Raw genomic sequence first — 15,090 nt, forward strand, 5'->3', positions numbered from 1 at the left:
AGTTGGAGGCTGCAGTGAACAAGAATCACACCACTGCACTTCAGCCTGGGCAACAGAGCGAGACTCTGTCTCTAAAAACAATTTTTTTAAGTAAAATAATAAAAACAATGGTGCCAGGACAACTAGATGTCCACATGCAAAAGAATGACGTTGCATCCCTGCCTTATTCTATATACAAAAATTAACTAGAAATGGATCAAAGACCTACATGGAAAAGCGAAAACTATAAAACTCTTAGAAGAAAACACAGGGGTGCGACAGCAGCAAAAAAATAAACTGGACTTCACCAACATTAAAAACTTGTGCTTCAAAAGACACCATCGAGAATGTGGAAAGACAATCCACAGAGTGGACTCTCAGTGGATGCTGAGAAGGTATTTGCAAGTCACATATCTGACAAGGACTTCTACCTAGAAATGATAAAGAACTTTTCAAATTCAGCTCTAGCTATAGGCCAGGGCAGTGGCTTCCGCCTGTAATCCCAGCACTTTGGGAGGCCGAGGTGGGAGGATCACCTGAGGTCAGGAGTTTGAGACCAGCCTGGCCAACGTGGTGGAACCCCATCTCTACTAAAAATACAAAAATTAGCTGGGTGTGGTGGTGCACACCTGTAATCCCAGCTACTTGGAAGGCTGAGGCAAGAGAATCACTTGAACCCGGGAGGCGGAGGTTGCAGTGAGCTGAGATAACACCACTGCACTCCAGCCTGGGCCACAGAGTGAGACTCCATCTCAAAAAAAAAAAAAAAACAGCTGTAAAAAGAACCCAATTAACTGGGTGTGGTGGCACATGCCTGTAATCCCAGCGACTCGGGAAGCTGAGGCACGAAAATCATTTGAACCTGGGAGGTGGAGGCTGCAATGAGCTGAGATCACACACTTGCACTCCAGCCTAGGCAATAGAGTGAGACTCTGTCTCAAAAAAAAAAAGCAATTTAAAAATGGACATGAAAAAATATTTTTCAATACAAAAGGGCAAGGAATCGGAATTGATTTGTCTCCAAAGACTACATACAAATGGCCAATAAGCACATGGAAGGATACTCAATGTCGCTAAGGAAGCATGAGGGACATGCCAGTGAAACCCACAATGAGACAGTGCTCCACACCCACCACGACGGCTACAAGGAAAAATGGGAAATCGGTAAGTGTTGGTGAGGCTGTGCAGAGCTGGCACCCTCATACACTGCTTATGGGAATGTAAAATGGTACAGCTACTTTGAAAAACAGTCTGGCAGCTCCTCAACAGTTACCATGTGGCCCAGCAAGTTCATTCCCAGGTATACACTCGAGATAAAGGCAAACAGGTGTTCACACAAAAACTTGCAGACAAATGTTCCTAGCAACAATATTTACAAAGCCAAAAAGTGGGAAAACCCAAACATCTATCAATTGAGGTATGGATGAGTAAAATGTGGCCCATTGTGGCTGGACACGGTGGCTCATGCCTGTGATCCCAGCACTCTGGGAGGCCGAGGCGGGCAGATTGCTTGAGTCCAAGAGTTCGAGACCAGCCTGGACAACACAGTGAGACCTTGTCTTTACAAAAAAAATTAAAAATTAGCCAAGCATGGTGGTGCGTGCCTATAGTCCCAGCAACTTGAGAAGCTGAGGTGGGAGGATCACCTGAGTCTGGGAGGCAGAAGTTGCAGTGAACCAAGGTGTGTCACTGTACTCCAGCCTGGGCAACGGAGTGAGACTCTGCCTCTTAAAACAAAAAAATGTGCTCCATCCACACAATGGAATATTATTCTGCCATAAAAAGGAATGCAATGCTAATACATGTTACAATACGGATGACCCTCAAAAACATGATGCTGAGTGGAAGAAGCCAGGCACAAAAGGTCATGTGTTGTATGATTCCACTGACAGGAGATGTCCGGAACTCCCAGGTATCCACCTGAGATAAATGCAAACAGGTGTTCACACAAAAACCTGCAGGCAATTGTTCCTAGCAACATTATTCACAACAGTCAAAAAGTGAGAAAACCCAAATATTCACCAATGGGAGGAACAGACGAAGAAAATGTGCCCCATCGTGACCAGGTGAGCGGGTACAAATCCATACACACAGAAAAAAAATGAGTAGTTGCCAGGAGCTAGAGAAAGGGGAGAATGGGAAGTAACTGCTTAATGGGGATGAGGTTTCCTTTCGGGTTAATGGAAAGTTAGTGTCAAACTCTTCCATTCACTGAAAGAGAACAGTTAATGATGAATCTTTCAGAAAGTAACCTTCCATTTACTGTTCAGGGCTGGATGTTCTTTTATGGGCCTACTGGCGCCTATGGGAGAAACATTCAGGTTCTGACTCGATAGAGTGATGGTTAATCAACACGGTGATTATGCGAAACACCACTGAAATGTACACTTCAATACAGCACATTTTACACGAATTATATCGTCATCCCTCAGATTGGTATCAAAATCTGCAGATGCTCAAGTGTGACGTAAAACGGTTTAGTGTTTGCATGTAACCTACACACATCACCTACCCTGCCACCACCCCATATTACTTATTCATTTATTTTTCAGGCAGAGTCTCACTCTGTTGCCCAGGGTGGAGTGCAATAGTGCAATCACAGCTCACTACTGCCTTCAACTCCTGGGCTCAAGTGATTCTCCCACCTCAGTCTCCGGAGTAACTGGGACTACAGACACGTGCCACTACACCCGGCTTTTGCAAATATTTTGTAGAAACGGGGTCCCACTGTGTTGCGCAGGCTGGTCTCAAATTCCTGGGCTCAAGTGATCCTCCGGCCTTGGCCTCCCAAAGTGCTGGGATTACAGGTGTGAGCCACCACAGCCAGCCTTGTATACTTTAAATTATCTGTAGGTTATTTATAATACCTAATATAATGTAAATGCTATGTAAATAGTTATATTGTACTGTTTTATCAATTTGGATTATTTTTTATTGGTTTTTTTTTTAATCTGTGGTTGCTTAGATAAAAGGATGCAGAACCCTTGGATACAGAGGGCCAACTTGTCTCAATTTTAGAAAAAGAGAAGCCACTGTCTATGGTTATAAGCAACTTTAAAAGCTTCAGCCTGTAAATCCAGCACTTTGGGAGGCTGAGGCGGGCAGACCACAAGGTCAGCAGATTGAGACCATCCTAGCCAACATGGTGAAACCCCATCTCTACTAAAATACAAAAAATTAGCCAGGCGTGGCGGTGCATGCCTTGTAATCCCAGCTACTCAGGAGGCTGAGACAGGGGAATCACTTGAACCCGGGAGGTGGAGATTGCAGTGAGCCGAGATTGTGCCACTGCACTCCAGCCTGGCAACAGAGCAAAACTCCATTTCTAAAAAAAACCAAAAACTGAAAAAAAAAAAAAAAAAAAAAAATCTTCACTCTCGCTAGGCTTGGTGGCTCACACCTCACACCTGTAATCCTAACACTTTGGGAGGCTGGGGCAGGAGAATCATTCGAGCTCAAGTGTTTGAGGCCCTGTCTCTATTTGGAAAATTAAAAAAAAAAAACTATTTTTTTAAAAAAACTTCTTCTCCGAGAAAACACCAAAACGACGGATGTCACAGCAGTGGCACCCGTCGACTGTGGGTAGGACCTGTGACCATGAGAGGGATCGCTCCCAACATAACCACCCTCTAAAAGCTGCGCGCTTTCTCCACCTGGTGGCCCAAGCGCAAGTCAGATGGCGGATGACACCAATGCAGCGTGGGGGGCAGGGGGGTGGTGTCAGAGGTCCTGGGATGGGCAACTGAGGTAACTTCCACGGAGGTTTCAGCAGTGGCATCCGGGGCTGGGGTCACGGCCATGGACGGGGCCAGGGCCAGGGCCAAGGCCACGGAGCTTGCAGAGGCAAGGCCGAGGATGAGGAGTGGATGCCCGTCACCAAGCTGGGCCGCCTGGTCAAGGACGTGAAGATCAAGTCCCTGGAGGAGAGCTATCTCCTTTCCCTGCCCATTAAGGAATCTGAGATCATTGACTTTTGCCTGGGTGCCTCTCTCAAGCATGAGGTTTTCAAGATTATGCCGGTGCAGAAGCAGACCTGCGCCAGCCAGTGCACCAGATTCAAGGCATTTGTTGCTATCAGGGACTACAATGGCCACATCCGTCTGGGTGTCAAGTGCTCCAAGGAGGTGGCCACTGCCATCCACAGGGCCATCATCCCGGCCAAGCTCTCCATTGTCCCCATGTGCAGAGGCTACTAGGGGAACAAGATCGGCAAGCCCCACATTGTCCCTTGCAAGTGACAGGCTGCTGCGGCTCTGTGCTGGTGCACCTCATCCCCACGCCCAGGGGCACTGGCATCGTCTCAGCGCCTGTGCCCAAGAAGCCACTCATGATGGCTGGTATTGATGACTGCTACACCTCAGCCAGGGGCTGCACCGCCACCCTGGGCAACTTCGCCAAGGCCACCTTTGATGCCATCTCTAAGATCTACAGCTACCTGACCCCCGACCACGTCTCCCTATCAGGAATTCACGGACCACCTTGTCAAAACCCACACCAGAGTCTCCGTGCAGAGGACCTAGGCTCCAGCTGTGGCTACAACACAGCGTTTTTATGCAAGAAAAATAAAGTAAATTAAGTCTGAAAAACAAACAAACAAAAAAACTGCATTCTGCAGCCCTCAAGAGCTCACGTTTGCATCCAGGGCAGACCCCCGCCCCTCCCCACCACCAGCCAGGGAGGGAAGTTTTCTAAACTACATTTAGCACAAAGTAGATGTAACCAAAACGAGCGAGCGCCTTACCTGCACCTCGCTGGTTTTCTGTCTGATTGCCTCTTCCTTTTCTCGAATGTCTTGTTCCAGTGAATATTTCTCTCTGAATGTTTACAAACATTTCATGAAAACAAGAGTGAATAGTAAGCCTCCACTCCTCAAGACCCGATTCCGTTCATCCCCACAAAAGCCCCTCTGTGTGCTGGCAGAAGTCTAAGAATGAGCCCCAGTGACTGCTCGCTCTGTACGGTCCCTTCCCCGTCGACTGTGGTTAGGACCTGTGACCACGGGAGGGATCGCTCCCAACGTAACGACCCTCTAAAACCTGTGTGCTTTCTCCACCTGGCAGCCCAAGGGCAAGCCAGAGACATCCCACGTGCGCTAAGGACCCAACGCACCCTTGCTGACTTTGAAGGTGGAGGGGCCACACGAGGGGGAACAGGGGCAGTGTCTAGGAGCACAGAGTGGCCCTGGTTGACACTCAGCAAGGAAAAAGAGACCCTGGACCCCCAGCCGCAGGGAACTGGATTCTGCCAACACCTGAATGAGCCTGGAAACAGATTCTTCCCCTAGAGCCTCGAATAAGAGCCCAGCCCAGTCGACGCCTTGACTTCAACCTATGACACCCCAGGCAGCCCAGGAGAGCCTGTCTGGACTACTACTTTTTTTTTTTTTTTTTTTTTTGAGACAGAGTCTCGCTCTGTCACCCAGGCTGGAGTGCAGTGGCACAATCTCGGCTCACTGCAACCTCTGCCTCCACGGTTCAAGCGATTATCCTGCCTCAGTCTCCCGAGTAGCTGGGACTACAGGCATGTGCCACCACACCCGGCTAATTTTTGTATTTTTAGTAGAGACAGGGTTTCACTGTATTAGCCAGGATGGTCTCGATCTCCTGACCTTGTGATCCACCTGCCTCGGCCTCCCAAAATACTGGTATTACAGGCGTGAGCCAACGTGCCTGGCCTTTTTTTTGTTTTTTGTTTTTGAGACAGGCTCTTGCTCTGTCACCCAGGCTGGACTGCAGTGGCACGATCATAGCTCACTGCAGCCTTAACCTCCTGGGCTCAAGCAATCCTCCCACCTTAGCCTCCTGAGTAGCTAGGACCACAGGTGTGTGCCACCAGGCCTGGCAAATTTTGTATTTTTTGTAGCCTAGGTCTCATTATGTGGCCCAGTCTGGACCTCCTGGGCTCAACCGATCCTCTCACCTTGGCCTCCCAAAGCACTGGGATTACAGGCATGAGCCATAGCACCCGGCCTTCTTTTATTTTTAAACTGAGATAGAATTCGTGCATGTATTTCCTAGCACTGCTGTAACAAATCACCAACTGGGTGGCTTGGAACAGGAAAAATTGATTACAGGTGTGAGCCACAAGGCCCAGGGTTCAGTGCCCTTATAAGAAGGACCCCAGAGAGCTCCCTTTGCTCCTTTTGCCCTGTGAGGACATGGCAAGAAGGTGACTCTCCATGAATCAGCAAATGGGCCCTCAGCAGACCGGATCTGCTGGTATCTTGAGGTTGGACTTTGCAGCCTCCAAAACTATGAGAAATCTCTGATGTTGAAGGCACACATTCAGAGTGGTCTGTTAAAGCAGTATGAATGGACTAAGACTCTCCTCTTGTGCCCAAAGAGGCTGCCTCAGGGACAGGAACACCATGTGTCTAACAGACCCTGCCTCCTGCCCAGGGACCCAGGACTTGTGCAACAATAAGGCCCTCTCAGGGACATTTCACCAGACACAAAATAACTATGATCATCAGAATATTCATTTCCACAAGCCCAGAAACTTGCAATACAAAGTGCTCTTTAAACTGAAGGACCTGACATGCCCTTGCGGGCTCATGGCAGTGTGAAACCGTAAGAGGAAAGCTCAGGCCGGGCGCAGTGGCTCACGCCTGTAATCCCAGCACTTTGGGAGGCCGAGGCGGGCGGATCACAAGGTCAGGAGATCGAGACCATGGTGAAACCCCGTCTCTACTAAAAATAGAAAAAAGTAGCCGGGCTCAGTGGCGGGCGCCTGTAGTCCCAGCTACTCGGGAGGCTGAGGCAGGAGAATGGCGTGAACCCAGGAGGCGGAGCTTGCAGTGAGCCGAGATTGCGCCACTGCACTCCAGCCTGGGCAACAGAGCGAGACTCCGTCTCAAAAAAAAAAAAAAAAAAGAGGAAAGCTCAGCCCACACTCCCCCAGTCCAAGGGCCACTCTCAGAGCTACCTGCTCAAGGGGCCACTGCAGGCCCCAGCCTCCTACAGACAGGCGCTCTGCACACACCAGCCTGTCACCTCCACATTGGGGAAACAAGGCTTCTGGCTGCCTGAGGCCACACTGGGGTGATTCATGCCCCAGCATCCCTTCCTAGACCCTGACCCTTGCACGACAGGGGCTCCCTCTATCCTTGGCCTGCCAGTCCTGATTCTCAGGCCTGCCCAGGCTCTAGCATGCTGGCCCTGCATCCTCAAGACACCCTCAGTCTTGTCAGGCTGCACATCCCTGCTGATCGCCAGTTTGGATAATGCAGCCCCCAGGAGCCAGGACAGAACAGGAACCGTCCGCTGCACTGAGCATTAAGTGGGGTGTCTGTCTCAGGCCGTGGCTGAGGTTTTCTTTTCTTTTCTTTTCTTTTTATTTTGAGACAGAGTCTCACTCTGTCACCCAGGCTGGAGTGCAGTGGCACAATCTCGGCTCACTGCAAGCTCCGCCTCCCGGGTTCATGCCATTCTCCTGTCTCAGCCTCCCAAGTAGCTGGGACTACAAGTGCCTGCCACCACACCGGGCTAATTTTTTGTATTTTTAGTAGAGACGGGGTTTCACCGTGTTAGTCAGGATGGTCTCGATCTCCTGACCTCATGATCCGCCGCTTGGCCTCCCAAAGTGCTGGGATTACAGGTGTGAGCCACTGCGCCCGGCCGGCTGAGATTTTCTAACCTGCCACCCACCTTGATCCCTTCCAAGACTTAACCTGCCTTTGCTCATCAGGGCTCTGCTAACAGCACAAAACCAAACCCAGAGGAGCTGACAGAATAGTGCACCTGTTAATATGACCCCCGGGGATCCCCCAGCTAGGACTAGGATCCAGTCCTCTCTGGGAAAGTCAAAGCCCTTTCCATTTTCAGCCAAGTAAACAATCTTCTTCCCACAGAGGGCAAAGTACCTTTGGGCCCTTCTGCTTGGTGTCCCGACATCACAAGAGTCCACCCTGTCCTAGAATCGACTGGAAAAAAGATGTTGGCTGGCACAGTGGCTCACGCCTATAATCCCAGCACTTTGGGAGGCCAAGGCCAGAGGATCACTTGAGCTCAGGAGTTCGAGAGCAGCCTGGGCAACATGGCAAAACTCTATCTCTACCAAAAATCCAAAAAAATTAGCCAGGCGTGGTGGCATGCACCTGTACTCTCAGCTACCTGGGAGGCTGAGTGGGAAGATCACTTGAGCCCAGGAGGCAGAGGTTGCAGTGAGCTGAGATCACACCACTATACTCCAGCCTAGGTGACAGAGTGAGACTCTGTCTCAAATTTAAAAAAAAAAAAAAAAAATCTAGCTGGCATGGTGGTGCGTCCTAGCTACTCAGGAGGCTGAGGTGGGAGGATTGCTTAAGCCCAGCAGACAGAGGCTACAGTGAGCCATGATCACACCACTACACTCCAGCCTGGGTGAGAGCAAGATCCTGTCTAAAAAATAAACAACAAAAAAGGATGTCATTCGTGAAGAGGATCCAGAGCGGAATACAGGAAGTGACTTCATTTCTTTATACCAGACTCTAAAAGTGCAGACAGCCCATCCAAAGCCCTCGTTTACACACGAGGAAACTAAGGCACTAGGCAAGGAGGTAAGTCAGAGACCTGGAGGCCCCTTCACACCGTCAGCTGCTGGGTCCTAAGCCCGCTCCTCACCATCCGAGACCCAACTGCTCTAGCTGTCAAGGCCTTCCTAGCACTGGGGAGGGGCTGGTGCCTGGGGCTACTGAGCTGCGACCTGCCTGAGACCACACAGCTGCCACAGGCTCTGCCCATGACCTGCCTGGAACCACACAGCTGCCACGGGCTCTGCCCACGACCTGCCTGGAACCACACAGCTGCCACGGGCTGTGTCCGTGACCTGCCTGGGACCACACAGCTGCCACCCACAGGCTCTGGTCAAGACCTGCTGGGACCACACAGCTGCCAGCTCTGCCCACGACCTGTCTGGGACCACACAGCTGCCACGGGCTCTGCCCACGACCTGTCTGGGACCACACAGCTGCCACGGGCTCTGCCCATGACCTGCCTGGGACCACACAGCTGCCACAGGCTCTGGTCAAGACCTGCCTGGGACCACACAGCTGCCACAGGCTCTGCCCACGACCTGCCTGGGACCACACAGCTGCCACGGGCTCTGCCCACGACCTGCCTGGGACCACACAGCTGCCACGGGCTCTGCCCATGACCTGCCTGGGACCACACAGCTGCCACTGGCTCTGGCTGAGGCTGATTCAAATGGAAAATGTCATTCTTCAAGCCCCCTGAGCCAGTTGAGGATCTCAGAAGCTATATCTTTTCCTTCCTTCTGAATAAACCTGTGATGAGCAAACTTCCAGGTGAGTCTCTGATATTTCCGATAACAACCTGGGAGAGGTCGTGTAACATCTGGATGCGGAGGGAAGGGCCGTTTCCAACGTACCTTTGTAACTGGGCAATCTCTTGACTGATGTCATCGAGCTCCTTCACGCCAGTAAACTCCCCGGAGCCGAGAGAGCCCGAGCTGTCCTAGAATCAAATTCAGAGGCGAGATCTCTAATTAGCAATCTGACATCACCTGACAGGAGGCACCAGCAGGTCTTGGGCCCCGGGATAAAACTGTCCCGTTAGTACACAGGGTGAGGTAGCCAAAGTGCCAGCCCCCTGCCTGGGGAAATACCTGGGCAGCCAAGCCACCCTCCCAGGGGCCCCTACTGGGGAAGGAAGGGACCACAGGCAGCACCCACCACCAATTGTGGGCTGTGTGCCACCAGCGCCACCTGGTGGCAGGCGGCGGGAAGGGATGTGAATACCCCCCGGGCGTGACCAGCACTCACCGGGCCGGGCGTGCCTCTCTCTGAGGGCGGGACCATGTCCGGCGAGAGGACTTGAGGGGGGTCGATGCCTTTACTGACCTTCTGCTGAATGAAATACATAGCTAACGCGAATTGGTCTTTGCTTAACTTCCCCGTTTGCCTCGTATCGGCCAGGGCCCTGGGAGAAACGTGGGGATGCTAATTACACATCACAGGCTCCGACTCAGCCTGAACACAAGTCACCGATCCCATGCTTTTCAAAAATCACAGTGACGAAAACAATGGCAGGGCGCAGTGGCAAGCCCCAGCTCCTTTCCTACTTCACATCTCCTTCCCAGAAAGTGGCCCGGGGGTTCCCCACTCCCAGCGTCCCCCACCCTAGGAGGGCTGTCGGGGCTGGAGAACCCTGAGGCCCTGCCCCTGGGCTGAGGAGCCGACCCCTTGGGAAACCTCACTAGGGCTAAGAGATGCAGCTGCCTCTTCCTTTGGTTTATCTCGTGCGTGGGGCAGGTTCTGATGCCGCATGCGTGGAGTAGACCAGCCCTTCCGTGGAAATGGGTGCGGAGACCAAGCATCCACACGCGGCTCTGGGTCATCTGAATGGCCCCGGTCACTGGCCTTCAATGGGGGTGACAGCAGCACTTTGGGGTGTCACCATGAAGGAAGAATCAGCAACGACTCTCTTTCCTTGTTATGAACAGAATGTTTATGTCCCCCCAGATTCCTATGTCCAAATCCTACCCCTCAATGGGATGGTGTTGGGAGATGGGGCCTCTGGGGTGCGATGAGGTCATGAGGGTGGAGCCTCATAAGTGGGATTAGTGCCCTTATAAAAAAGGCTCTAGAAGGCTCTCTCTGCTTCTTTTGCCATGTGAGGACACAGCGAGCAGGCGGCCATCTACAAACTAGGCAGTGAGCCCTCACAAGACACTGGATCTGCCAGTGCCTGGATCACGGACTCCCATCCTGCAGAGCTGTGAGAAACGTCTGTTTCTAAGCCACTCTGTCGGTGGCAGTTTGTCACAGCAGCCCAATGGACTAAAACACTCCTCTTGTGCCCAAATGAGGCTGCCACAGGGGCATGGCCGCAATGCACAGGACAGTCCCCCACAACTAAGCATCCTCTGCCCACATGGCTCTTGGATGTCCTGAAAGATAGGCCAAGGCAGCATTTGAATAGCAGCACACAGTGGTTCCATGGAACTGAGGTGACAGGCTCCCCGACACTCATAATCAAGGAGCCAGCCAGGGCCGGTCATGGTGGCTCACGCCTGTAATCCCAGCACTTTGGGAGCCAAAGTGGGTGGATCACCTGAGGTCAGGAGTTCGAGACCAGCTTGGCCAACATGGGGAAATCCCGTCTCTACTAAAAATACAAAAATTAGCCGAGCATGGTGGCCTGTAATCCCAGCTGCTCAGGAGGCTGAGGCACAAGAATCACTTGAACCTGGGAGGTGGAGGTTGCAGTGAGCAGAGATCGCACCAATGCACTCCAGCCTGGGCAACAGAGTGAGTCTCTGTCTCAAAAAAAAAAAAAAGGCGGGGGAACCAGCCAGGAAAGGAAGGAAAGGACTCTTGTTGATCAAGGATAAGGCCTTGGGGTCTGTGAAAAATGTCTTCCCTCACCCATGCCACCCTCTCAACATGGGACCTCCTTTCCCACCTCGTGTGTAGTTATGGCAGAAGCCGTTATGGCAGAAGCTCCCCCCTCTACCAAAGAGAGCTGGGACAGTACTAACAGACTTATTTATGCCCAAATGCAGTGCGTGAACAGAGTTGCGGAGAATGAGCAGATTTCAAGGAACATCGCTGATAAAGGCTGCTTTAAAATGCCTAGTTGTCCCCACAGTTGGAGGCCCTGACGATTTCACACTGCCACTATCTCTCCCCAGTCTACCCCTGCGGGCCCCAGCCTGCTCATGGGCTGCAGCTGCCTCTCCACTCCCGTCCCTTCTCTGCTCCGGCCATCTCTCAAGGAGCATGGGGTCCGAGGCCCACCTGTGGAGGGTTCTGAGAGCAAAAGGGCTTGGGGGTGGCTCAGTCGGCGGCCATCTGGCTCTGACACCACATCCTGCTCTGCTGACCTGTACGGCGGCGGCCATCGCAGGGACAAAGCCTCCATCTTCATGCTCCCCTCCTTCCAGTCCCTCCTAGGAGTTGTGTCGTCTACACTGGGTCATGGCCCCGCCCCGGGCACCCACAGACACATCTTTCCTTGTGGTTGTTTATTCGAGAGCCCAATTATCCTTTCCTTTCCCTTTGCTGCCTGCATGGAATGACCTCTGAGTTCCTTCTTTTGATCCAGGTGGATTCATGATTTCCTGTGTCATTTCCATGTCGTTACATCATGTACCAATTGCAGCATGCATTATAAATTACTTTCCCTCTACTGCCCCCTGGACATGACAGTCAGGGTGTCAGGGCACTAACCAGGAATTGTGTGTATGTTGGTTTCAGAGTTAAAGGGGACACTGTTTTTGTGGTTTCTAAAAGGGACAGTGGATCTGAGGCAGGTGAGACCCATTGTCCCTAGCCAGTCGGAGGTGGCTTGGCCGTTTGGGTGATGACTCTGTGACAGCTGGTTCTCAGGCTCCCACCTCACAGTATGGACATCTGTGAATTACCACTAAGGACAGTCATTTCCCCCAAGCCACTAAGTAACATCCTGAATTTCACTGCTCTACTTGGAGGGATTTGCCTCTTGAGAATTATCCAACAATTCTCTCCTTTTGATAGCTCCCAAGTGAAGCCTTCTCTAAGGCCACAAAGTTCTGAGCAACAAGCTCAAAAGTGACTTCAGCCCTGGCCAGTGGCAAGAGGAGTGCCCCAGCCCTATAAAGTAGGCTGTGTCCAGCCCTGGGGGAAAGTGGGGGTGAGGCTGACTCCTCAACTGGGCTCTGAGGTGCAGAAAGGGTCTCCCTGTGCTCACCCGCCTGCCGGGAGCCAAAGCACTGGCATTTCCAGAGCAGGGCCTCCCACAGGAGGCAGCTGTAGCCCCCATCCCCATCACCACCCCCTAGGCCATTCTGCTAGAGGCTCCAAGACCCTGCTGCCCACACCTCCCGAAGGCAGCTGTGGCAAAGGCCAGGCCTCCTGCTAGAACCAGTATCATGGCCAGCAAGAACAGGGCCCAGCTGTGTGAGCAGATGGCCTGGGAGCTCTTGAGAGGGGCCAGAGGGCCCTCCTACTGGAAGACAGTGAACTGACCAGCATGGAGCATGGGCTTCAAGCCTTGGCACATGCACCTTGCTCAGCCTCTGTCAGGCCGGGGAGAATAAAGGACACCAGACACAGTGGAAGCCTGTGACAAGCTGGAAGGGGCCCCCTGACCACCACCCTCCACAGTCTTCACCCATAGGCCCCCTGGAGCAACCCACAGCCACGACTGCCACCCGTCCGGCCTCACCATATGTGTGCTAGAAGGTTCTGGGTGAGGCCCGAGTGCATGAAGATCTCCTTCACCTCCTGGCCACTCACGTAGCCGTCCAGGTCCAGATCGGTCTTCAGGAATATCTCATCAAATCGCATCTTGTCTGCCACCGGCACCACCCAGTTCACTGTTGGCTGAAACAGTTTTTGGCAAAACAGTTAATCTGGAAGCTTTTTATGACCCCCCGACACATGCTTTTTGATGATGGGGCGATTAAAGCACTTCCATGCACATTTGGCATCAAACTCTCCTCACTTCCATGAGCTGAGGGCAGATGAGATCCTTGTTCTGTAACTGGCTAAACTGAGGCTGAGACAGGTTGAGGCTGGCTCTGTGAAGCTCACGCAGATGCCAGTCTGTACCTCTCTCCACCCCATCACCCGCTCTGCTTGTCCATCTACCCTGCCACCTATGGCGTGAGGGAGGCTGTGATCTTCAGGGGATGGGTTCAAACATGCCAGGAAAGATCCCCCTGAGCACCCACTTGGAAGGACTGTCCCCGGAGAGCCGGCCCTGCCACATGCCAGCCTCCTTGGTCCTCCCACTCTTCGTCCCCCAGAGGCTGCCCTACAAGCAGCCAAAGTGTCCCGTCCCAGGACTCTGTAGACCACTCTTCTATGTCCCTGACCCCGCTCCTGAGACAACAGATACCCCCAAGCTGTCAGTGCAGACACACCACTTACAGGTAACAAATGAGACCCCATTATCCAAGAGGGCCGCCACCCACGAGGCCCCACCAACATTCATGCACTCCCAACCCCGCCAGGGCAGACAGAGCCACAAATCCAGTGCAGCTTGAGGTTCACAGCCCCGGAGCTGGGCCACCTGCTGCACCTGCGGCCCCTCTCACCGCCGGCTAACTTGAGAGAGGCAAACGCCATCATGGGTCAACCAGGGCCCAGTCACCTCCTGGTTCAGAGGCATCGAGGCCCCTCAGGCACTCGGGCAGGCCTCTTCCGTGGCCCACTCCGCCTGCATTACCGCGGGCCTTCAACAAACCCACCACGCCACAGTTCATGGCATCTGTGTCCTGAACTCTAGACATGCTTTTCCTCTTCCCGTTTTTTTTTTTTTAAACTAATATTTATACAAATCACTCCTTTTAAACAATCTCGTAATAGCAATGAGAATCAATACCTGATTGAATTATCTAGATGATGAGGAAGTGGAGAGAAAAAGGACAGGCAAATGTGGCTGGAGGGATCGATTGTTCCTCCTCCACACAGCAACTGTACAAAAAGCTGCAACCCACTCCTCACCTTCAACGAATGCCATGATGCCTGAAACTGCCACTCAAAGTCATTCCTCTTAGTTATGAAAGTATTTCTTAGGCCGGGAGCGGTGGCTCACGCCTACAATCCTAACACTTTGGGAGGCCAAGGTGGGTAGACAACCTGAGGCCAGGAGTTTGAGACCAGCTTGGCCAACATGGTGAAACCCTACTTACTAAAAACATGAAAAATTAGCCAGGTGTGGTGGTGGGCACCTGTAATCCCAGTTACTCAGGAGGTTGAGGTGGGAGAATTGTTTGAACCTGGGAGGTGGAGGTTGCAGTGAGCTGAGATTGTGCCACTGCATTCTAGCCTGGGCGACAGAGCAAGACTCTGTCTTGGGGGAAAAAAAAAAAAGGATTTCTCAAAGAGTTATCACAGTGTTGACAACCCAAAGATGTCCATAGGATTGAGGAGAAGGGACTCCTGGTCAAGACTGGGAAACAATGGTTAAACTCATTTACTCTTCATGAACAAGTCTCCTGTGATGTCCAAATCTAACGGGCTCCTGATATCAACTCGGGGAATTCAGAAAGCAAGCTTGGGAAACAAGGGATACCATGTGACCCAGATCAGCTTAGTTCAGGGGTTTCATGTAGCAAGTATGTGTGATGAAGTACAGCAAGGACTTGATCAAACAATTTATCAAAATCTATGGAGCTAGGCCAGGC

At 52.1% G+C, this 15,090-nt stretch overlaps 1 protein-coding gene across 14 annotated transcripts in view; it reads right to left on the bottom strand.

Moving 5' to 3' along the window:
- Window positions 1–15,090, bottom strand: part of LOC105492908 (epidermal growth factor receptor pathway substrate 15 like 1) — a 127,216-nt gene that overhangs the window by 61,467 nt on the left and 50,659 nt on the right. For all 14 annotated transcript variants that reach the window (XR_011617356.1, XM_011760495.3, XM_011760363.2 and 11 more), the window contains 4 exons: window positions 13,125–13,282; window positions 9,740–9,896; window positions 9,346–9,431; window positions 4,721–4,793 (listed from right to left, as the gene is read on the bottom strand). Coding sequence is in view for 13 of the 14 variants with exons in the window: in XM_011760495.3 (XP_011758797.1) it covers window positions 4,721–4,793; window positions 9,346–9,431; window positions 9,740–9,896; window positions 13,125–13,282 (474 nt within the window). In the remaining variant the exon portion in view is untranslated. The remainder of the gene's footprint in view (window positions 1–4,720; window positions 4,794–9,345; window positions 9,432–9,739; window positions 9,897–13,124; window positions 13,283–15,090) is intronic.

Source organism: Macaca nemestrina, chromosome 20, assembly GCF_043159975.1.
Source record: "Macaca nemestrina isolate mMacNem1 chromosome 20, mMacNem.hap1, whole genome shotgun sequence".
In the NCBI taxonomy this organism is placed as follows: domain Eukaryota; kingdom Metazoa; phylum Chordata; class Mammalia; order Primates; family Cercopithecidae; genus Macaca; species Macaca nemestrina.